Source organism: Psammomys obesus, unplaced genomic scaffold (genome assembly GCF_907164565.1).
Source record: "Psammomys obesus unplaced genomic scaffold, mPsaObe1.curated_primary_1811, whole genome shotgun sequence".
NCBI lineage: Eukaryota > Metazoa > Chordata > Mammalia > Rodentia > Muridae > Psammomys > Psammomys obesus.
The window spans coordinates 40,719,053-40,742,855 of NW_026592118.1; the positions used below are offsets into that span (position 1 = coordinate 40,719,053).

The window sequence follows — 23,803 nt, forward strand, 5'->3', positions numbered from 1 at the left end:
CTGCCATTTGATAGATTCAGTAGTCTAAATCAGGATTCAAAAGTTAAAGGAACCTTCTAATAGAAGAGTTGAGATTTTAACCTTGGGAATGAGAATGAGAAAACAGTATTTTGTTTCCTTATTCATTTGCATAATTATTTTTTTCTATTGTGTATCAACTAGAAGCTGTTATAAACATATGAATATTTAAATGTGCATATGAGACTGTGCAATCTGGAAAAACTTCTTTGCATCATTTCCTTAAATATCATTGGCAGCTCTGTAGGACAGCAGGTTCTGCATTACTTCCTCATACAGGAATGTTCTAGGACCTTCTGTGGGAGTCATATGCGATTATTAGGACCTGATTTGACTTTGAGTCAGTTCTTAGAACTTTATTCTCTGTGTTGAAATTTCACTTTATTTCAGCAGAAGCATCATTTGTAACAAGAGCTGCTACTAATTCTAAAGCACAGCGGTCTCCTGGTCTCAGGCCACGTTTTAAGGGGACTTCCTGAAGTTCTCCTCATCGCAGCTGCTCACCACTGAGCTTGGGGATTGTGTGCTGAAGCTGAGGACGTTTCTTTTGGCTTGTTTTTCTTTTCGCTTGTTTTGTGTACCTTCTCCCTTTTAAACATTACATTTCTTAGTTAGCATTTCAGGTTCTACCTGACTCCATGTCTTCTACCTGTGACCTCATTTGTACATCCACTGCCCTGTGCGTCAGGCTATCCCGTCTTCACCCGCACACTGTGCTGAGTTTGCTTTTATTACGGGGAGGATTTTTTTAGATATAGAATTTGGCAAAGACTCTTCTCATGCTACTTTTCAAGAAAGTTACTTTGTGAGCAGTTTTGATGCATTCCCCGACACCACCCACTGTATCTGTGACCGAATCCTTAATTCCCTTGTTATAACAGAGAGAGTTTCTTGAATTCTTGCTACAGTTCTACTCTCCTTATATTATGCTTTTACAGCAATTCCCCAGGCTCAGGAAGGTGAAGGATGAGGTTTATAATGGTACTGGATCGCAAACTGTTGCTTGATTTATTCAGGAAGGTTATTATATTCTGGGATCAAGTGACAGCTTAAAAGCTAGTATAATTCATCATCATCAGTTAATTTTCACCGGGTGTCCACTGGGTGCTGAACATCATACGAGGCTCTTTGTCAGCATGGATGTGCCTGATAAGGTTGATGGAATTCTAGGAATACGGGATCTTGTCCTTAAGGAGCACTCTGCTGTCAGTGCGAGTCAGTGAAGACCTGGGATTGTCAGGTCCTGTGTACGAATGCATGTAACTAAACACACTTCATTGCTGCAGAAATTACTGTCAGTAAATCTAGGTCCCGTTATCATTAATGTCTGTGTTGTTGCCAGGAAACTAGAGTGATGGTGCAGAGACAAGCACAGGTGTCTGCCCTGCTGACCTTGGCTCACCAGCATATGCTATGCTCGGGTCTGCCTCATTGTGTCCCACATACAGAATTTCACACTGTTTTGAACTTAGTGTGATCCGATTGCTCCTCTTCCTCCCGGAAACCTGCGCACTTCACCCTTCCTCATGGGAAACTAGCCACGTAGATGGTCCGTCCAGACCATGTTCTTCTCTAGACCTCTGGGTGATGTGGACCCTTCTGCTGAAATGCTTCAGGAGACCCACTGAGATCAAGTTCAGTACAACTTGTTTTCATCCGATTCGTGGATTAAGACGGTGAAGCCGATACAGGACAGCCCCTGCACAGAAAGATAAGGGACAGGGTGGGTCTGCGGGACGCATGGTCGTGAGGATGGCATGAACACGGCTTATGCGCAGCCTTCCCCAGTTGAGTTTCTTCCTGACCTAGCCCTGTGTCCTGTGTTGCATTGAGTTTGGTTGCTGGAGGACTCTGTTAAGATTGCCTTGTTTGGTATCCATCACAGCCACTTCAGAGAGTAGTCCCCTGGGTCCTTTGGAGGAGACATAGCAGTTCTTCTCCAGTTGGAAACAAATATTTAGATGGAGGGATTACCTCAGAGTGGAAAAGTCCCAAGGGATTTTTTTTGTAGCACTCTCTCTCTCTTTCTCTCTCTCTCTGTCTCTTTCTCTCTCTCTCATCTTCTTATGCAGAACCTCTTCATGGTATTTTGCCCCTTCTACATTCGAGATCTGGCCTTCTCTGATCTCTTTTAATCAATATTTAACAGCATCTTGTCACCAGCCTAACCTCTGGTGGTGGGTTTGCTCTGAAGCTGCTCCTATAGCTCAGGCTTTCTCCGCCGGGAAAGCTCCATCTCTGTGGTACTCCTATGCAGGGTAAAGAGCGCTCTTTGTTATGGCCTTTCATTTCAGGCTCTCACTGTTGTTTTTTTCTCCTCCTTAGTTTCTCCTAGTCCTTTTCGTAGCATTTTTAATTAGAACACCAAATTGAGACAGGGACAAGTAATTTGCCCATTGAGACTTAGCTGACACACATGCTTAGCGGAACGTCAGTACGTCCAGATCACCGGCTTCCCAGGCTGTTCTTTGCAATCCTATATCTAGGTGCCTGGAGGCTGAACACCAACCTTTAATCCACTCACCAAGGCTTCCTTGGCTCCTGTTTTCCGTGTCTTATTGAAATTTATCTACAGAGAAGGGTACACTCTTTCAGATTTATACAGTGGCCAAGTGGCCAATTTATTTGCATGTTGCTAACAATAGCCGTGTTGATGACAGGATAATGAGCTTTTTAAAAGGTTGCCTGCTTTTTCTAGTAGGTACACATCCCAAGATCATTTTGGTATTTTACTTTAGAAGCTCTGGAGTCCAGATTGTCAGTATATATTAGGCTCCTTACAACTGCCTCCAACCCGGAGAAGTTTCGTTCAGAACAGCATAACTCTCCACCCTTAATCAACACAAACTTTGCATCTCAAGAACTGATGGAAGCTTTTACAACTTATGTTTCATTAATATTTATCATTGGCTGCTTAGTTTTGGCAAGGATAAGCGATGTTCTTTCTCCCAGTCTTACCTCTCTAGTTAGCTAGCCTTGTCAATAAGTGACTCCTCCTGCAGGTTTTCATTCTGGATCAGAATTCTTAGTTTAAAGCTTTTTGATTTGTGTTCACTCCTTATCTACAAGTCTGTAAGACACAAAGAAGGCTAAATGACCCAAGGGCAGAACTTGGGTTTAGGCCTTACATGACAGATCAGTTCGACAGCTGTCCAAACCTCAGTGTTGATATTAGGATGAGGTTCAAGTGTGCTCTAGGCTTTCTGAAAGAAGATCTTCTTTCTGGTCCTTGAATATTTTAATTAGTGTGGAAAGCCTCTAGGTGAACTTTGAGGTTTTAGTTACTTGAAAATTTGGGCTTGCACCTTATAATTACCCACTAATTATCATTATTACCCTAATCTCACTGTAGCATGCATTGAATGTTTGTGGATACACGTTTGGTTAAGTGATGCGGCTCTAAAGTGATAGTTTAAGAAAATCATATTTAAATACATCCTGTCCTCTTACATACACTGCAAAGTGGTAAAATGATCATGTAACAAAAAAACCCTTCTAATAATAATGTAAACATCATTTCTCTAAAATGTTGGTGGAGAAACATCAACAAAAGTGAAGAAACGTTTCACTTACAATCCAGTAGCCTTTCTGTTGTCACCGCCTAGTTGTTTTTTAGACTTCTCAGTAAAGCTTTTGTTTGGTGAAACAGAATGTAGATAACATTAGGGCTTTTTACTCTTCTAATGGCCCATCAATTGATTCTTTTTAAAACATAAAAGAAATGTGTTTTACATTTTAAAAAAATCACAGACATATTGATCCCAAATGTGCCTTCTATAGCTTATTAACAAACTCAGGGATGATACCTTTAAAGAAATGAATTCGTTGCTCCTAAAAAAAAAAAAAAAATCTGTTTGCATCTTATATAAATTTCAGCATTGAAAATAGCTTTTGGGAAGATCATACCTTTATGGTAGCTGTTTTATCGAGTTATTGTTTTTTATAACATAAAGCAGATTTTAGTAATTTCTCTTCTGTAAATTGTGTATAAATGCATATGTATTTATTTTGTAGTCATATTCACAATGTAATTATTAGTAATTATAGGTGACAGTCCCTTTTATCAGTTGACTCAAAGATGGAAAGGGTTAGAAGTATGTACTGAGTCAGGAAAGAAAGCGATATCCTAGCAAATACCATAATCCTGCGAGATTACTGCAGAAGAATACTATTTTAAAAACATGCATGAAGCATGTAGCTAATGCTCTGTAACCAAACCTGGCAATTTTAACTTTCTAACTCCATGAGTGATATACTCCTTACCCAGATAACTTAACTAGAAACTGTGAGGCATTGTAAGATGTAAGGCCAAACTTGTTCATTTGAGTGTAAAAATCAAGCAATAGATATGAAACTACGTTTAGAGAGAAAAAAGTAGTGCAATTTGTTCTTTACTGATTTATGATTTATATCTTAATTGAAAAATGCCCTATGTTCCCTCAAAATTCTTTTTATTTGAATTTATTTTTATTGCATTTTTCCCTAGAAAAGGCAAGATTATGTTTGCATATTTATTTGATAGAGGTTTTTTAATGGTTGGTTAAAACAGAATTAGTAGCAATATCACAGAATTAAAGACAGGAGGCAAACAGAAGATGTTTAAGATGTGGAGGAGCTTTGGAAGGGAGGTTAAGGTAAGGAATGGAACAAACACAGAATGAGACTGGGAAGTCAGTCTGCTCACTGCTTGCATGAGGATTCCTCATGTTTGGTTCCTTCAGCATTCCTGACATGTGCTTCTCAACTGTGGTCAAAGCTTGGTGGCTGCCAACCACAATAAGAAGAAGTAATGCCGAAACCCTCAGGGCCAGGCCTGGAAGGAGGCTGTAGAAACAAGTCCATCTTAAGGAACATGGATGAATGGCTGAATGTACCTCAAGGGAAGGTTGGAACAGGAATAGATGTCTACCTTGGACATTGTGGAAATGGATTTGCTAGAAGCTATCAGTCTCCTTCTTGCGACATTAAATATATTTAATTATATTCTAAATGTTCTTTATGAAACACAATAACAATAAACCAGTTATCTCTCCAAACAAATTTTTGTAGAACATCTATTTCTGGGTTGTATTGTCTTTTTTTTTTAATTTAAATTTTTTTTTTAATTTTTTACAATTTATTCATTACAGATCCCTACTGAAGTCCCTCCCTCAACTCCTCCTAGTCCCACCTCCCTCTTCCTCCCACATCCCCTTCCCCTAGTCCACTGAAAGGAAGAGTTCTCCTCCTCTGCCATCTGCCCATAGCTTATCAGGTCTCATCAGGACTACCTGGATCCTCTTCCTCTGTGGCCTGGCAAGGCTGCATCACCAGAGGCAAGTGGTCAAAGAGCAAGCAACTGAGTTCATGTCAGAGACAGCCCCTGTTCTCTTTAGTTGGGATTCCACATGGAGACTGAGATGCCCATGGGCTACATCTAGTTCCTCTGCATGCATGGTCCTTGGTTGGTGCATCAGTCTCTGCAAGACCCCCTGGGCTCAGAGTTTTAGCTTTGTTGGGCTTCTGCCTCCTCCCTTGTCCTTCTATCCCTCCCTTCTTGCATAAGACTCCCTGCGCTCTACCTAAAGTTTGGCTGTGAGTTTCAGCATCTGCTTAGATACCCTGTTGGGTGAAGTCTTTTAGAGGACCCTCTATAGTAGGCTCCCATCCTGTTTCCTCTCTTCCACTGCTTTCTGGTGTCTATTCTGTTTGCCATTCTAAATGAGATTTAAGCATCCTCCCCTAGGGTCCTCCTTAGTGTTTAGCTTCTTTGGGTCTACAGATTTTAGTATGGCTATCCTATATTATATGGCTAATATCTGCTTATAAGTGAGTGTATACCATGTGTGTCTTTCTGAATCTGGGTTACCTCACTCAGGATGATCTCTTCTAGTTCTGTCCATTTGGCTGCAAATTTCATGATTTCCTTGTTTAATAGCTGAGTAGTATTCTGTTGTGTAGCTGTACCATGCCTGTCTTTCTGTTTCTGGGTTACCTCACTCAGGATGATCTTGAAGTCCTAGCTAGAGCAATAAGACAATTAAAGGAGATAAGAGGATTCAAATCAGAAAAGAAGAAGTCAAAGTATCACTATTTGCAGATGATATTATAGTATATGTGAGTGATCCCAAGAATTCTACCAGGGACCTATCTATCACTGATAAACAACTTCAGCAAAGTGGCTGGATACAAATTAACTTAAAAAAAATCAGGAGCCCTCTGTATACAAAAGACAAATGGGCCGAGAAAGAAATTAGGGAAACAACACCTTTCACAATAGCCACAAAAAACAAAACAAAATCAATCAAACAAACAAAAAACAAAGTATCTTGGTGTAACTCTAACCAAGCAAGTGAAAGATTTGTATGAAAAAAAATCCAAACAATTCTTAACATTTTTTAAAAAATTGAATAGAAATACTTCCCGTTGTCATCTAATGGATTATTTTACAGTTATATTAATATTTTAAAATAAAGTCTGATGAGCCAGGGTTAATTGTGGTCTCCATCATGTGGACTCATCCGGGGATCCACAGCAGCTGACTGGGGTCTGGGGTCGCAAATTCACGAATGTTCCAATGACATAAGGATTTCAAAATATTATTCTAAATATGTTTAGTACGTATGTTCAATTGAGTGAAGATAAAAAATAGGATATGTGAACAAAAGAATCCAGAAGGTCAAGAGGTAAATAAAAGATTTCCAAAAGTCCTTGGAAGGAAGGAAGGAAGAGCAGCGTAGAGTACACAGGAGTCTTCTGCTGGGCAGGGCTTACGGGATGGGCACCCAGCCTCTGCACATTGAGAAAGTCTTGGCCCTGGCTGTTGAGAAGGAGAGGACGGTCACCTTCATTCTAAGGGGTGGTACCTAAATTTACGTTATATCATGGGTCATGTTGAAAAACATTCCTTCTCCCATTTAAGGCCACCGCTGCAGATAAAGTGTTAAGATTAGAACTCTCTTTTAATAATATATTCATATGGTAAATTGTACATATATTTGTGTACAATATTACATATATAACATCTCTACCATTACCGTGGGTGTGTGTGTGTGTGTCTGTCTCTGTGTCCATCTGTTTATCCATCTGTCCTACCGACCATGTGGTACTGTATACCCACAAAGAACCTTATAGCTATCTCTAGAAAACTTTGGATTTAATGTGATTTTTATGCATACATCAATGGCTTAAATTAACTAGGTGAATGGAAACTCTGGTAATTTTATGAAATACGACTTTTGTGGGGACCAGCAAAGAAAGATGATTTGCTCGTGCTAATAGATTATATGCTGGAGTAAAACGTGGCTTTCTGATGCTACTCCAGCAACTGCAGTTTCAAATATATTTCATAGTAGCTACAATATCACCTAGTTTTTTTTTAATTATCAAAAGAAGTTCATGCTATTGACTCATTTATCCCCACGTTTATTATTTCCATTGAAAACTGCTAGATCTAATTCTATTGGTTTCCTCCCAGATTGAAAACATTTGAACCTAGAAAGAACAGTATTTTTAAAAGACATCTGTAACTATTCATCATGGATATTAAAATTACAGTCATGCTGTATTGTGTGAACTGTGGTTAAAAAAAAAAAAACTCTACCCATATTGTGATCAGGTGACCAGTGCTTTCCAGGTTTGAGGATGCTGAGTGTTCTAATAGCTGCTATTTGAGATTTTGACATGTATTGCATTCGTTTCTGAATATCGAGAATACATTTTTGCTCATAGAGAGTAAATTTAAAATGGGGTCTTTTGTAGCGGCACCCGTCCTGTTTGGAGTGATATAACAGATGCTGAATGTTCACATATCAAACAAAATGCCAGCCTTCTGTAGAAAAGAGGTGTCAAAAAGTTTCTTTGTACCTTTAACGCATGTGATTATGTAGTACAAAATGCAGAGTTTGTAAAAATTTCTTGAATATACAGGCAAAAAAATGAATAATTCAAAACAACCCCTAAGTTCTACATTCTATTGTCCCTTTATAACACAGGCAGAGGATAGCTGTGCGCTCCCAATAGAGCTGAACTTGCACAAGTTACACCTCGGAAAATGCCAGATGGTCTATGGTCTACTTTTGAGAGCTGTCACATATGTAAAGATTTGAAAAAAGGAAGACAGCTGAATGAGAACAGCGCATCATTAAAGCCAGAGAGAGGGTCCCCAGGCGTTGCCTGTGTTTTAAGAAGTATTGTGTCATCTCCATATTAGCATGCTTTTTTTTTTTTTTACAGCTATACATGATTTGTACACAATAAGAAATCTGTTTTAAACCAAATAGTTGTGGTACAATCACGAAGGTACTTTCATTCTTCATTTGAAAATAAAATCATGTTTTCTGCTTACTTTTATTTGGGTCTTAACCATAAGATTAAAACCAGACCCGTGAAAAACGGTCAATGAAGTTACATTTCCTATCTATTGAGATGACTAAGATAAAAGCTTATCCAGTTTTGATTTGGTGTCCTACACACATAGGGCAAAATGATTCTGCTTAAAAAAAATGTTTTAATGTTTAAAAAAATTTGAAGTGAAGAGGTAATATTTGGTTACATAAGTGTAATTCAAAACCACAGAAAAATAATTAGGTGACAGTGAAACAAAAAATAAAAGTACTATCATTTAACTGCCCCCAGAAATAGATATGGTTTGAAGATTGAAATGTAGATAAATCATTAAGGATGCATTAAACTATCAGTTCAACTGTAACCCATAATTTTCCTAGTCAGTTATATCAGCAGAAAAAAAAAAAGAAAAAAGGTCAGATCTCTTATTGTTTAAATTTGGAGTCAGGACACAGTCCTTTACCATTGGATTTTTTATTTAATGAGACTATTTAACTATTATACGGTAATTCTCAGGTTATCTTGGACTTAGTATGAGAAGACGTTTTTGACTGATTGATGAAGAGTTGCAGAGTACTGGACAATTACATTTCAACTTAACCAATCTCTCAGACTGCCCGAATGGTTAGTTGTGAAGAAGAAGTACCTCAAACATTCCATTTATTTGGAGAGATTACTAGAGATTGCTCTGTAAAGAACACTAAATTAGGTTTAACTGTCTTTCTTGACAGCTTTTGAAATGCATATGTATAACTAGCTGTGGGTTCAATGGCAGTCATTAGGATGTCATTCTCGTTGCTCCAAGAAACAGGGGCACATGATTTTCTAAATCAAATCATTGCACATTCCTAAGAAATGGATCTCCTATTTAAGGCTGAGTTGTAGATATTGGTCATGGGGTCACATGGAGTTATCCAGAAATGCTGGTCAACAGAGATTGTCACCATTTACCCTATTCTTCAGTGATGCATTCTCTAAAGAATTAGATTCATTAGCCTCTCTTACTATCATGCCATTTAAGTATTCTCTCATTCCACATTAAGTCCAAACAGATTTTCTTTTCTTTCTTCTATTTCTTCTCCTTCCTTCCTTCCTTCCTTCCTTCCTTCCTTCCTTCCTTCCTTCCTTCCTTCCTTCCTTCCTTCCTTCTTTCCTTCCTTCCTTTCTTTCTTTTCTTTCTTTGTTTTTTTGAGACAGAATTTCTCTGTGTAGCCCTAGCGGTCCTGGATCTCACTCTGTAGACCACGCTGGCCTTGAACTCAAAAGACCAATTTACCTTTGCCTCCTGAGTGCTGCAGTTAAAGGCATGTGCTGCCACAAAAAGAATTTCTTTTCATACACAGACTTGTGAATGGTCTGGGCTCATCTTTATGGCATAGGCATGATTATGTATGTGCATATCTGGAAGTCTGCTGCTCCATTGTGTTTGTCTGTGCATGGCCAAGTGCCGCTGTGCTGTAGCCACTGGAATTGTGTAGTATCATTTACTATCTAATTAAAGTCCCATCAACTCTCAGTTTTCTTCCTTAAATTTTCTTTCATAATTTTTATTTCTCTTCCTTATTTTGGGGTAAGCTTCTTACATACCATAAAAAACAAAACAAAACAAAACAAAACAACAACAACAAAAACCCTGAAAGCTACTGTAATAGAATTAAAATTCTTTTTTTTTTTCAAGGTGCAGCTTCTATTTTTTTTTAGTTACATTTTTTTTTTAATTTTTTTGTATTAATCACAGGTTATTTACTTTGTTTCCCAGCCGTAGCCTCCTCCCTCATTCCCTCCCAATCCCACCCTCCCTCCCTGGTCTTCTCCCTGCCCCTTTCCAAGTCCACTAATAGGGGAGAACCTCCTCCCCCTCCATCTGACCCTAGCTTATCAAGTCTCCTCAGCACTGGCTGCAATGTCCTCTTCTGTGGCCTAGCCAGGCTGCTCTTCCCTTGGTGGGAAGGGAGTGGAAGAGCTCGCCATTGAGTTCATGTCAGAATTAGTCCCTGTTCCCCTTATTAGAGAACCCATTTGGACACTGAGCTACCATGGGCTATATCCGAGCAGGGGTTCTAGGTTATATCCATACATGGTCCTTGGTTGGAGAAACAGTCTCGTGAAAGACCCCTGTGCCCTGGTATATTTGGTCCTTGAGGCGCTCCTGTCCTCTCCAGGTCTTACTAATACCCCCTTCTTTCATATGATTCCCTGCACTCTGACGATGGTTTTTTTACACAATGGAATACTACTCAGTAATTAAAAACGAGGAAATCATGAAATTTGCAGGCAAATGGTGGGACCTAGAAACGATCATCCTGAGTGAAGTATCCCAAAAGCAGAAAGACACACATGGTATACACTCACTTATATAGACCTATAAGATAGGATAAATATACTGAAATCTATACACCTAAAGAAAATAAACAAGAAAGAGGACTCAGGGTAAGATGAGCAATCCTCACTTAGAAAGACAAATGGGATGGACATTGGATGTAGAAGAAAACAAGTAACAGGACAGGAGCCTACCACAGAGGGCCTCTGAAAGACTCTACCTAGCAGTGTATCAAAGCAGATACTAAGACTCATAACCAAAGAATTAAAATTCTTATGCCCACTCTTTGGACTATTATGCTTTTAAATACTGTTTTGTTATTATTTTTTTTAATTTTTTTTGATACCTGTTACTACATCTGCCTATCCTTCGTACTTTAGCTCTGGCTATCTCTTGGTGTTTTTAAAGAGTGGATTTGGGATTTTGTTTTTCACCCTATGGTGAAAAGATAATTTGTTCTTATTCATTTGTTGATTGATTGCCATTGGCAATGGTTTTCTGGAGTACGATTTGTTTCCTACAGTTTAACCTAAGTACGTCTTCTTTAATCTTTAGTAACTTAGGGTACTCATTCATTCCTAAGTGTGCACAACCCCACGATAGGGTGTTCTCCTTTCCAGAACTCTGACATTTTTTTTTCTTAAATGTCCTCAGTCATTTCTTCTGTTGGGACTTCTGGTGTGATGTTGCCTAAGAGGGATGAAGGCGGCTCCTGTGCTCGGTCCAGACTCAAGTAGGAGCTGTTCATCTGAAGCGCTCTCATTCGCTTCTGGCAGCGGCACTAGGTCACATTCACATTGAACCAAGTTTTCTTTAAAATGAAATTAAAAGAATAAACACATAAACGATTTTCTTCCAGACTTAGAATTTCTTTGAAGGAAACTATGTTTGATTCCTGTCCAACTTTGAGTGTCTGAATTCATTATTGCTTTCATTTCAAAAATGTCATTGGTGTGCTTAGTACTGAGATCATGTATAGCACTTAGGAGTGAGAACAGCAAGAATGAGCAGCTTTCACTGAACCACTGTTGAATTACTTTTTTTTAAAACAGATTTTTAACTTAAGCATTATTTTAAATTACCAAAAAATTCAATTTATTCCTCTAATTTTGTGTCTTTGTTTGAAATCATTTTTGTTGAACTTTTATTTTCTTTCCAGACCTACCTACCATCCCTCTATCGTCCTTCCTTTCGTTCTTCCTTCCTCCCTCCATCCTTCTCTCCCTCCCTTCTTCTTTCCCTTTCTCCCCTACTTCTCCAACATTCCTCTCCTACCACTTTCCCCTTTTCCTTCTTTCTCTCCCTCCTTTATATGCCCCGTCTCTTCAGTTTTATCGTTATTTGTTACACCTCAACACCTCAAGTCTCTATTTTTGAATTTACGTTTTCAAATATGTATTTTCATTATTGTAAAATAAAGGTTTCTCTTGTTTAACTAGATGATTTTGTTTGTTCCTTAACTTAGCCCAACCTGAGCGCCTGCCTCAACTGCAGATCTCAGCACAGGAACCCATCAAGGAGGAAACATGCAAGATGAAGAATGGCGGCCACACAGGTCTGAGCAACGGGAATGGAATTCATCACGGAGCCAAACATTCATCCACAGATAATCATAAGATGGCAGCTCCTGTTTCTCAGAAAATGCATAGAAAAATCCAGTCCAGCTTGTCTGTAAACAATGATGTCAGTAAGAAGAGTAAAGTCAGTGCTGTCTTTTCGCAAAAGTCAGCTTCCTCACCAGAAGGTAAGTGTGAGATAGGTGTGTATCTTTTTTTAAACCTCATGCAAAATTATTCAGCAGTAGTATATTGATCCAGAGAGCACGAGTAACGTTCTTGCCTTTCCATCAGACAAGCCAGAATTTGGGTAAAATCCACTTAAATTCCTCCAATAAAAGTCCAGGATATAAAAAGGAATATCTGACAGCCAGCATTCTGCTTTTAGATTACCATCCTAGAGTGAATAGTCATTACTTTAAATAGAACAGGTACACATTTTTTTTTAAATGCCACAGTTAAAAATATGAATATTCCATTTTGGGGTATATCAGAGTGCCTGTATTTTTTTCCCTCCTTGGTACACTGTGTTACTCTGTACAGAAGAGATAAGATTTACCTGCCTGCATTTTTGTCTTGCAAATTCATTCATAATATGCGAAGCTGAAATAGGGAAAAGATCGTGTAATTTCCCTGGGCTTGCTGGGGAATGGACCAGGTGATGGATGTCTACTCTGTGAGCCATCTTCCAGCTCCCTGGCTGCCAGCAGGTAGTCATAGCACACACCCACTCTAGCCCCACCCAGCACTTCGCTTTTATCTCATATACACGTGCCAATGCTCTATTATTTCTTCTTCAGTCCTGTCTCACCTGCCATGGCCAAATTAAAACCAGGCTAAATACAATGAACCCAGAGCAGGTTTTTTTTTTTTTTTTTTTTTTTTTTTTATTGTAAAACAAACCCAATATGATGACAACTTTCAGACTCTCTATGGTTTGTTGTGTCATATTAAAGCAAGGAAAAAATTCAATCTGTTTAATTAAGGTTGCAAATTACTCCCATAGCACAGTCTTCTGTTCTTCCTCCTTTCTTTATTTTCAATTTCTTATCTAAAATCTGCCCTATATATTTGGTACTAATAAAAATATGTATGTATGCATATATATACATTTCATTATCTGAGTATATTTCCTTTACCTTTCGATTTTAATTGCCTTGAAATCTTAAAGAAGATTCTGTGGAATGCCTCTGTAAAGTTAGGCATGAGTCCTTACAGTGATAAATTGAGCTGTAAATAGGGAATTGTATTGAGAGTTACCAGTAATGAGTAGGAGGAGAAAGGATATTACATTTTGGCTACAGGTGTCCTCAACTCAACTGAGGCAAAGTGTTAGGTTGATCAAATGATATGATAATAAATGGTCTGCATAGTTCCAGGTCAGTGACACTACTTTCCAAACTAATTAGATTGAAAAGGACATGATTGACATTTGAAAATGAGTTTGACATGTGAGCTGCATGGTCATCTCTGAAGTATGGGTAGGCTGTTAACCAACCTGGCTCTCCAAGGACTTGGGAAAGCAATGCAATTTTCTTTAGAGGATCTTCACTTCGAGGTGATTGGTGAAATAATTGAATTCAATTGAATTCTACTTGTTTTATACATATGAATTTACTCATGTGTTTTTAAGCCCTTGTTTTCCATTTGATATTTGTTTATTTTAATATTAAAAAAGTTGTAACACTGGCTTGTCAGCCTAACAGGAAATAGATTATGAAGTTTTCCAGTGATTCTTGTTTCTAATTGTGTTGGAATTTATTTGGAATATAAGAATGCAGCGTTGGAGGAAACATGGAGGGGAAAAGGCAATGAAACAAACATTCTCTTTCCCACCTTTTCTCTCCCATTTCCTTGTTTTGTCCTCTTTTTCTTCATCTCTCCTCTCCAGTCTCTTTAGGATTGACCACAAATACCTGGATATGGGGAGTCCCCTAGAGGGTACAGTTCTCACAAAACAGCATTTACAATCAGGTCGGGGACAGGAGGAGTATGGAGCATAAAGGAAGGCATCGGAACACGGCGTATAGTCCTGTCTGTCTTCACTTTTAGCTTCTAGAGTTTAGGCAGTTGCACACTTCGTAATTTTTTTTTATTTGAATCTAGATTAATGTTTCATTATACTATTTCATATATTCTCAATGTTAAAATATCCTCATGAATGTTACTCTTATTTAAGGTCATGCCTTTAAATTTTGCTTCAGGATTACAGACATGCACCTCCTCATTTGACCTCAGAGAATTTGAATGAGGCAGATAGCTTAGAGTGGTCAAGCTGAGGAACCAGAACATCTGCTCTGGAAGCTCGGTTTCACCTGGAACCTGTTGCTGGTGGTGGCTCCTCTGAACCCCTCTGTACCTGCTTTCCCGTTTGTATATTGACAGTTGCCTGCAGCTCACAGAACTTTGTGGCTGGAAGGAAGGGGTGTCCCTGTGAATGAGGCAGGTAGACAGTCTCCGGCACACAGGAGGCATGTGCAACCTAGGTGAGACAACACAGCTGAGAGAATCTGATGACCTGCCTCTTGCCTGCTGTCAGCTCTATCTCAACACTCCACACACTCAACCAGGTTGAAGTCCAGGCCTCACCTTAGTGCAAACAGTGCCCCCACCCCTTCTAAATAAGTGTTTTCCAAACTTGGTCAGTGAAAACCCTTCTTCTTTGTAATGAATCTGTATACTAGCAACGTAACAGTTCGTTCATTTGAGCCAGAGAGATGTCTCCCAAATGGTCAATATTGTTTATACTCTATATAAAAAGAGCACAACCAAAAAGAGAATGGAATGGTAAAGGGGGCATGCATAGCTGCTTTTGAAGTTTTCAGATAACGTTTTTTTTGTACTTTCTTGTTAGTTGCTGCATGTAGAACAAGCATACATGATGAAGGCTTAAGTAAATACGAAACAGAAGCAAACTATTGCAAATCTATAATGTAGCAAGGGTATCACAAATCTGACATAAACAGGATCCACAAAACTAGTTTTAGACAAGCCAGGACTACATTAGAGTAAGGTGCAGTCTGCCAAAATCAAAAAGGAAACTGCCAAACAAAGAAACAGAGGCAGTCTTCTTCTTTTTTTTTAAGTTCATCCATGAAAACATTCCATTGCAATTGCTTTAAAAAACAAATTCCATCCATGTTTATTCATACAGCTAACCAAACCAATTCAAGACCCACTGTTTCAGCATGTAATGTAGGCCTTCTGCAACCAGGGACAATTTCAGCAGAGCAAAAACCATTTCTGCGGTGGCCCTGACCTTTTGGGAATGTCTCAGCTTTCTTCATATTTCACAAAGAGGGCTGGTTTTGAGTCTGAAGAATCTTGGCTGTAAAAATGGAATCAAAGTATTAAAGACAAAGCTGCCTTTAAAGTTATGTAATCAGGAGGCTGGAGAGATGAGCCAGCAGTTAAGAGCATTGGCTGCTGATCTGTATGACCTGGGCTCAGTTCACAGCACCCACATGTGGGCTCACAATTATCTCTAACTCCAGTTCTAGAGAATCCAATGCCCTCTTTTGGCCTCTGAGGACACCAGGCATAATTCAAGGCCAATTTGCTCTACATTGTATGATACTACCTCAAAAAAAAGCTAGCTGATGAACCAAGTGACTAAATAATCTGAACTAAATAAGAATCTAAATAATCTAATCTAAATGAACTAAATAATCTAATCTAAAGGCCATCTACTTGGCCTTCCAGCATCACCTCATTGTGAATGGCAATACAGCTGTGGTGAAGGCCTAGTGTTTCATTCTCAGTATGCATTCACCTGCTTACATCCCTTCCCCTGGAGCTTTTAGGAGCAGCTATCCAACTTGTGATTCCCTAAAACGTTGAATTCCCCAAAACGGTGGGAGGCGCTGACTCTGTTTAATGTATTTTTAGTGGTGCCTTCTAGCCTTAGAGTTTGCCAAGTATTCGTACGCGATATGTTGGTTTATTTCAAACCATGGTGTTTCAATCTTCCTTGAAACTAACATACCTCATATATTCTTCTAAAATGTTCCTTTTTTTTTTTTGCGGCAGAGGGAAAGAATACTTATGTGGGAAGACAGCACATTTTACTTAAAGGTTATTAAATTAGTAGATTTCTTCCTGTTTTGTATAATTAAATATTTTCATACATTCTTAAATTTTCTGATTGCATCACCCAGGTGGAGAGTTTTAAGACTAAGTGTGTAAGATTCTTGACCTTTGAAATAATTATAGTGTAATTTAGTATCATCTAATATTCAAATTGCCAAGGGTTTTCATTAGTCTTGCAGACACTTTTCTTATCATAGTGGTGGTAAATGCTAATATGTTTTAGGTGTGCCAGTTATAGCTATTTTTTTTTTTGTAAAAATTAGGTTTCAACAAAAATATTGTTAAAGAGTTTTTCCTATTCTTTCCAGGGATGTTTGATAATTTGTACTCCACACTCGATACTCTAGAGTCAGTATTTGTAAGAGGCACACACTGGATTTCAGCATTACATTGAGCATCGGTGCTTGGAAGGCCGTGAAAAGCACTGTATCAACAACAGTAGCTGCTGACATCTCACTCTTAATCATATAGAGGTGGCGTAGTCTGATGTGTAGAACATAATAATGGAACCTGTCTGCCTGGGTTTGCTTGTCAGCAATCCCCTTGACCATTATACATGTGTGGGTGAGTTAATAGCCGGTTTGTGAGGCAGTATCTTACCTGGAAAACGGGGGTGTTATACATACTATGTCATAGCAGTATTATAAGTACTCAGTGGGCTTTAATGGCTTTGTCATCTTCATTACTAAAGTGTATGGGAGTTGGTGGCAGGAAGGTACGCTTCCTGGAAAAGGTGCTGGGTGGGGACTTGACAGACAGAACTGAGTTAGAGGGTTGAAAGTAAGACTTTTTTTTAACTTTCTTTTTCTGTTGACATAATAAAATACCCTGACAAAAAGCAACTTGTGGGGGGAAAAGGCTTTATTTTAGCTCACAGTTTCACATTAGAGTCTAACGTAGGAAGGAAGTCAAGGCAGCTAGAACTTTAAGAAGTCACATCTCCTCAACAGTCAAGGCCAAAGAGAAATGCAGGCCTATGCTTGCTGACCACTCAGCTCACTTTCTCTACCCAAACGACATAGACTTGGTTCTCCCACATCTGCTAATGTAATCAAGACCAACCTCCACCAATGTGCTTTCTGGCCCATGTGATCTGAACATTTCCTCGTTAAGACTCTTTCTGAGGGTGATTTTATACTCTGTCCAGCTAACAGTTAAAAACTAACATCGAATAGAAGGAGGCATACAAGGGTAAAAGAAGCTCTATAAATGAATACTGTGTTCATATTATATCAACTGCTTGGTTTTGTTGACAAGTTGACACAGGATAAGAGACGATACTGGAGTGTACAGGAAAAGATCATCCACTGGCAGCAGGGATGTATGCTCTGAAGATGTGTTCCCATTTTGTGTGATTTGCTGAAGGACATCACTGGGTCAGCTACATTCTTTTATGTTGTATTTTCATCCCACTGTGTAGGACTCTCTTGGTTGTACTTGCGTACGTTTTGGCATCTTCTTCCTTGGAGCGAGCACTGCACTAATCACAGTGTTTTCACTCTGACTTTACTTACAGACCTTCCGCTCGGTAGTGATGACCCATTACTGTAAGTCAGATATTATGTGGCTTGAGACTTGTTGGATTTCAGAAGCTAGCAGGCTCCAGTGGAGGTATCTGGACCTATGGATGGATCTAAGTTTAGTCTCTATGGTCCTGTCTTCTGTTGTTCTTCTTTACACTGTTCTATGACATTCTGACTCCAAGATCTTTGCTCCTTTCTAGGCTCTTCCCCTTACTTCTTTTTTATGCATTTCCCTCGGCATTCCTACTGTGACAGTTTTTCATAGTATACTAGATGGTTGGGCTTCTTCTTGCCAACAGTAAGTCCTACAGGGAACTGCTGCCAACCTCATCAAGTTCTTTTTTATTATTATTTTATTGTATTCGGTATATTTTTAGATGTTCATATTTTTATTTTTATATTTACACATTCCAAAATTTTAAAGCATGGAGTAAAGTGTCAACATTTAGGTGAAGATACTCATTGGGAGGTTGTAACATTTTACAATCTTTGTTCTCCTCCATGAAAAAGATATTTCCTGTAACGGTAGACGTAGCCTACCAGTATTGTAGTGTGGTTAGATAACAATTGGGATTTATGAAATCAGTACAGTGTTATAGTCAGAGCTCCCAGAGACACTTTTTCTATGACTTGAGCAAGATACGGCATAGCATTCCTCAAAGTAGTTAATTTGCCTGGGTGATATTTTGCTTGGTTGTGTCCTGTTTTCTCAGGAACAGTATTTTCCAGTGCATGTCTGAGCAACATTCAGAGTAATGGATTAGTATTATACTTTTGAGTGAAGTATTTGCCAGTGATTTGGACAATAGGAGTTTAACCAATTTCACTTCTTTCAGTAAAATAAGTGGAACAACAATCCCTGTGTGTGTGTGTGTGTGTGTGTGTGTTGTGAAGTAAGTCATTATTTTTTACACTTGAAATATATAAATGCTTAAAATTTATAACAGTTATCAGTAACATTACAAAAAAGTATTTCTGTGGTGCTAAATTAACATCTCAATAACTTTATTTAGAGTTTAGGAAAAACAGAAAAGATTTGACGGAGTTCTGAAACTTGAAAGCACATACACACACACACATACACACATACCAACATAGAGATGTTGATAACATAACTTAATTCTCAGAGTCCACCCGCTCACCCTTTGTTAAAATAATTAATATTTTTTCAGGTTATCTGGAATGGTGGTAAAAGCTGTCAGCTGTGTATCAACTCCGTTACTGGAATTTTTGGCTTTTGGTTTTGTAGTCAGTCTGTTTCAGGCAACTGATCTAACCATTTAAATTAGCTCAGCATCCACTCAGGAGATGGGTGGGGAGGAAATCGAACAATAGAGATACAGAGAGATTGGTCAGGAAGCTTTAGGGTGTGGGGTGCTTGGGAGAAGAGACTACTCAGAGCCAAGTGAAATGGAAAGAGCTAAGTAAACCCATGACCCTATTCACACACCATGCTTTTTAGCATATTTTTTTAGTACAGTGGTAAAACTCTTAAGGTTTTTTTTTTTTTGTGGTGTTTGTTTTACTTTTTGCTTTCTTTTGTTTTGAGACCAGTTTGCACACTATAGGCAAAGTAGGCAAGTATAGGACAAGTATAGAGGAAGGTTTATTCTCAAACTTAAGTTGTGCCATGTATGGACAGTAGAAGCCCTGGAGGTTGTTGAATGGGTTCCAGGTAGACGGACAGTTCTTTGTCCAGGGCTAATTCTAGGTAGAATAAGAACAGAAGTAGTGTGCTTATTCTACGAAGGACTGCCATTACTTTCCCAGTTTTGGTCATTGGGAAAATAACTAGAAATTACAAAATCAAGAAGAATAGCTGAATGTAGTTGGCAGCTGATTGTGGCTGGCCTTATAGTTAGCCAATCAGAAGTAATTCAAGTGGAAAGTTCCAAAGCACATTTGGAAACACACTTGTGAGGCTTGTGAGAAAGTTCAGAACCAAGCATGCTTATTGATATAGAAGTTTTTTTGTTTGTTTGGTTGGTTGGTTTTTGGTTGTTTTTTCAGGACAGGGTTTCTCTGTGTAGCCTTGGTTGTCCTGGATTCTCTTTGTAGACCAGGCTGGCCTCGAACTCACAGAGATCCATCTGCCTCTGCCTCTTTGAGTGCTGGGATTACAGGTATGTGCCACCATACCCACCTGAATAGCCCACTCTCAAGTAAAGATTTCCAACTGAAGGTCAGGTGGCTGGTTATAAGAATGTCTCAAAACTCTGGAGGCTGGCCAGTTTGATGCCATAGGAGTGTATCCACAGGAGGCAAACACGCAGCAATGTCAGACACTTCTCCAGAGACAAAATCAGACGGAAAGCAAGTCTGATTAATGCCACACTGACAGGAGAACCTGGAAGAATTCAGAGAAATGGAGGACCACTTGGTTGGGAGGAAGTAAGAAAGGTGAGAAGACAAACATATAGCCTTTTGACAGAAGTACAGAGAACAAAGTTTCTAAGAACACGAAGTGACCATATGCCAAGTTTTGCTGGCAGGTAAAGTAAGATTAGCTTTGAAATAATCCTATTGGGTTTAATAAATTGGATATTAATTAAAGATCTTCTAAGAACCATTTTCATGTGGCAGCCAGAATGATACAAATCATTGGTATCAGGAAACACACACACACACACACACACACATAAGCCAGGGCTAAAGTGAAGATCCAAGGAACTGGTTTTCTTGAGTTTATATTGTTTCGTTTCAAAGATGGGAAAGATTTGAGTTTATATTTGGATGGAAATGATCCATGAAAGAGAAAAAGGTTGGAGCTAGAAGGAGGTGGAAGCATGACTTTTTTTATAAGCTCATAGCTTCCTTAGAGTTTAGATCTTGAGTTCAGTACACTAGACTAAATGAATAGACAAACATTATCAAAGCTAGAGAACTGAGCAACTGGGGAAGCATTTGATGAGTCACTGACCTCAGAAGCTCTGCTCTGTACGGGATGCATGCTTAGTTAATCTTAGAGGACTTCTGAGTAACTTCTACGGAATGGCATGATATGAAGTTTTGCTAAAATGACCGAAAATCTAGCCACTAGCGTAAAAGTTTTTTTTTTTTTAAGCCCCTTTTCTCAAGTTCCCACTCATACTCTATTGTAAAAATAATGATCCCATCTGAATGGAAGGCATTAAAAGAGTCTTATGATTATGAGTTTCACATTTCTGGCTTTTGTGTCTTGGTCCACAGATCCACAGAACTTGAAAGCTTCTTGTAACTGACATTCACAAGGCCCTGAGTTGAATTTAATCAAAGTTTTACACAAATAATAGTTAGCAATAAAACAAGACATAAAGTGGTGAGCAAATAGTTACAGAGTTAGAACATGTATAGGAAAGATGAGTCTGGAAGCCATTGTGTAATTCAGATAGAATACAATATGCTGATTTTAATATATGTTAAAAGATGCTGTGTAACATTATTCTTGGGGAGGTGAGACCAATTATTACTCACCCCAGATAGGGAATTAATGACAAACCAAAGTACAGACACCACCAAAGTCCAACTTAGTGAACAGTAATTCTATTGGAGTTACTTATAGGAACATGTATGGGGCAGAGAAACCTTAAAAGCAGCGGCATCACCAAAGCTCATCCCAGCATGGGTGACAGCTCACAAAAGAAAGAAACCTGGAGCATATTCCACAACCCACAAAGAGCTCAACAGGTTTCTTTCAAAAGTGTCCTTTCCATGAAGCTCAGTTTGTCTAAGAGTGCTTCTCAGCAATCCCTACAGTTTATAAATGCTTGGGAAGGAAGTCCTAGTAAATCTTCCCAGTTTCAGAGACTTTCTGAAGCTATTGAGTTGTTTGTTTCTTGAGTTTTAGGATCTTCCTTGAAGTGTAGGTGTCTTAATCTTAAGGGAAAGTTCTACCCAACAAAACCAAGTGTGTGCTTTAGCATGTCTGCTCTTCCCAGTTGTCACTTGAAAAGGCTGAGATTTAACTGTGAATTGTGAGTCATTGCAATTGTGTCTTACACAGTAACTGATCATGTTTGGTTTAATGGATGAACTTGAGAATCTGATGAAAGTTTTTCCTTCTTTTTTTCTGAGATTGAAGGAAAGGTAATAAAATCTTGTTAGCTTCCGTGGTATTCTTGAGGTAACTGGAGAGGTTAGATATGCACAGATATCTTATTTGAAAATCAAGTGTTTCTAAGAACTGAACTGATGGTAGGACTTAATGAACCACCAAGGCAGGTTTTAATCTTGAGACAGGAAGTCTGCATCCGGTATTGAGCCAATTGTGCTGACATGGTCTGATTTAAACATCACCTTGTCTTATTTGCTGAGAGTAAGTTAGTAGTACAAAAAAAAAAAAAAAAAAAAAAAAAAAAAGGAAGGCTTTTTGCAAGTGTTCTTGTCATGGTTCAGAGGGTAAGTGATGGTTAGCATTGTATGGCATTGCTGGAAGCCATGAGATGTTGTTGCTTGTGGATATGCACTGACTATAGAATACATTCGGGTGAAGAATGTAATTAGCAGGAGAAATGAAAGGATTAAGAATGACTCCCAGGATTTTGGCCAGAGGAAGAACGGAGTTGCCCCTAACTAGCATGTGATATTAGGGATAGGAGAAAGTTTGGTCCTTGGTGTTGTTAGATTTGAGATGTCATAATTTATGACTGGTGGTTTGCAATGTGTGGCAGTATGGGGAGATGGAGTTCAAAAGAATGGCCTGCAGTCTGAGATCTTTTCTATGGAACATGGGGTGGAGTGTACGGCTCAGACACAGTCTAGGATGATGGGAACATGGAATAAAGCGTAAGTGTGGGATTTGCTATGATTCATTTGGAATAGAGTGTGTCCAAAAGCATCTTTTGGGCACTTTCCATATATTCTAACATGAATTCACGGTTAAGAAGTACTGCCAAGAAGGAAAGTGCGGAGATAGCTCAAGAATAGAGCCCTGAGCTGCTCGTTCATTATATAGAAAAAGAACTGGGAAAAAGAACAGATGAGTAGACATTTATCAAGGAAGAATAGAGAGCCAGCTTGGAAGCCAAAAGAAGACGGTGATTTGAAATAGAATGAGTATTTGCATTTCACACACAACCAGAAGTCCAACAGGATGAATGAGATTCACACGTGGAGGTCATTGGTGGGTGGTTTTATCAGTTGCTTTTCTTACTGCTATGACAAAACACCTGACAAAAGCAATTAAGGAAAGGTTAATTTTGGCTCACAGTTCAAGGGTCTGTGATGATGTATAAAGATGAGGCTGGGTAAGTTGGGAGAGGGGATTCATAATATAGTACCATGTTTTGTGTGTGTGTGTGTGTGTGTGTGTGTGTGTGTGTGTGTTTGTGTGTGTGTGTTTTAATACTATCAGATTTTAGGTCATTACAAAAGAATGGTCATGTTTTGAGAAAGAGAATTCATGGTGACAGGAATGTGTGGCAAGTGGCACATTACGTCTTCACACAGCAAGATAAAAGTTTGATGCTGGTGTTCAGCCAGGTTTCTTCTTTTTCCAGCTCAGGAGTCCATCTCATTAATGGACTGTCCATGTTCACTGTGAGTCCTCTCTTCATTTAAGCCTCTCTGAAAACATCCTCATAAGCACAATCGGAAGTTTGTTTCTCAACAATTCTAAATCCACTCAAATTGACATCACAGAGACAAGTCATATTTTTGATCTGCTATTGGGCAGAGTTCATGTCTTATGAATTCTAGACAGAAGGGACGGGAAGGTAATGAAAGAACTGGAGGCTGAAGGTGAAAGTTTTAGGACTAGATGTATTGATTGGCAAAGTCATCTAAGAAAGGGAAACATAGATGATGCATAATAATGAGGCTGGGAGGGAAAGGGGAGGAGATTCATGACACACTGTGCGGCTAGTGTGTGCGTGTTGCTAGTGTGTGTGTGTTTAGTGTGTGTGTGTGTATAAATACCTATCAGATTTTGGATCATTACAAAAGAGTTGTCATGTTTTGAGAACATATAGAACCTGCATCATGCAATGTCTTAA

At 38.8% G+C, this 23,803-nt stretch overlaps 1 protein-coding gene across 3 annotated transcripts in view; it reads left to right on the plus strand.

Annotated features, from left to right (window-relative positions):
* Mdfic (MyoD family inhibitor domain containing) overlaps positions 1-23,803 on the plus strand; it is an 81,551-nt gene that overhangs the window by 38,712 nt on the left and 19,036 nt on the right. For all 3 annotated transcript variants that reach the window (XM_055612976.1, XM_055612974.1, XM_055612975.1), the window contains one exon: positions 12,129-12,407. In XM_055612976.1, coding sequence (XP_055468951.1) covers positions 12,129-12,407 — 279 coding nt within the window. The remainder of the gene's footprint in view (positions 1-12,128; positions 12,408-23,803) is intronic.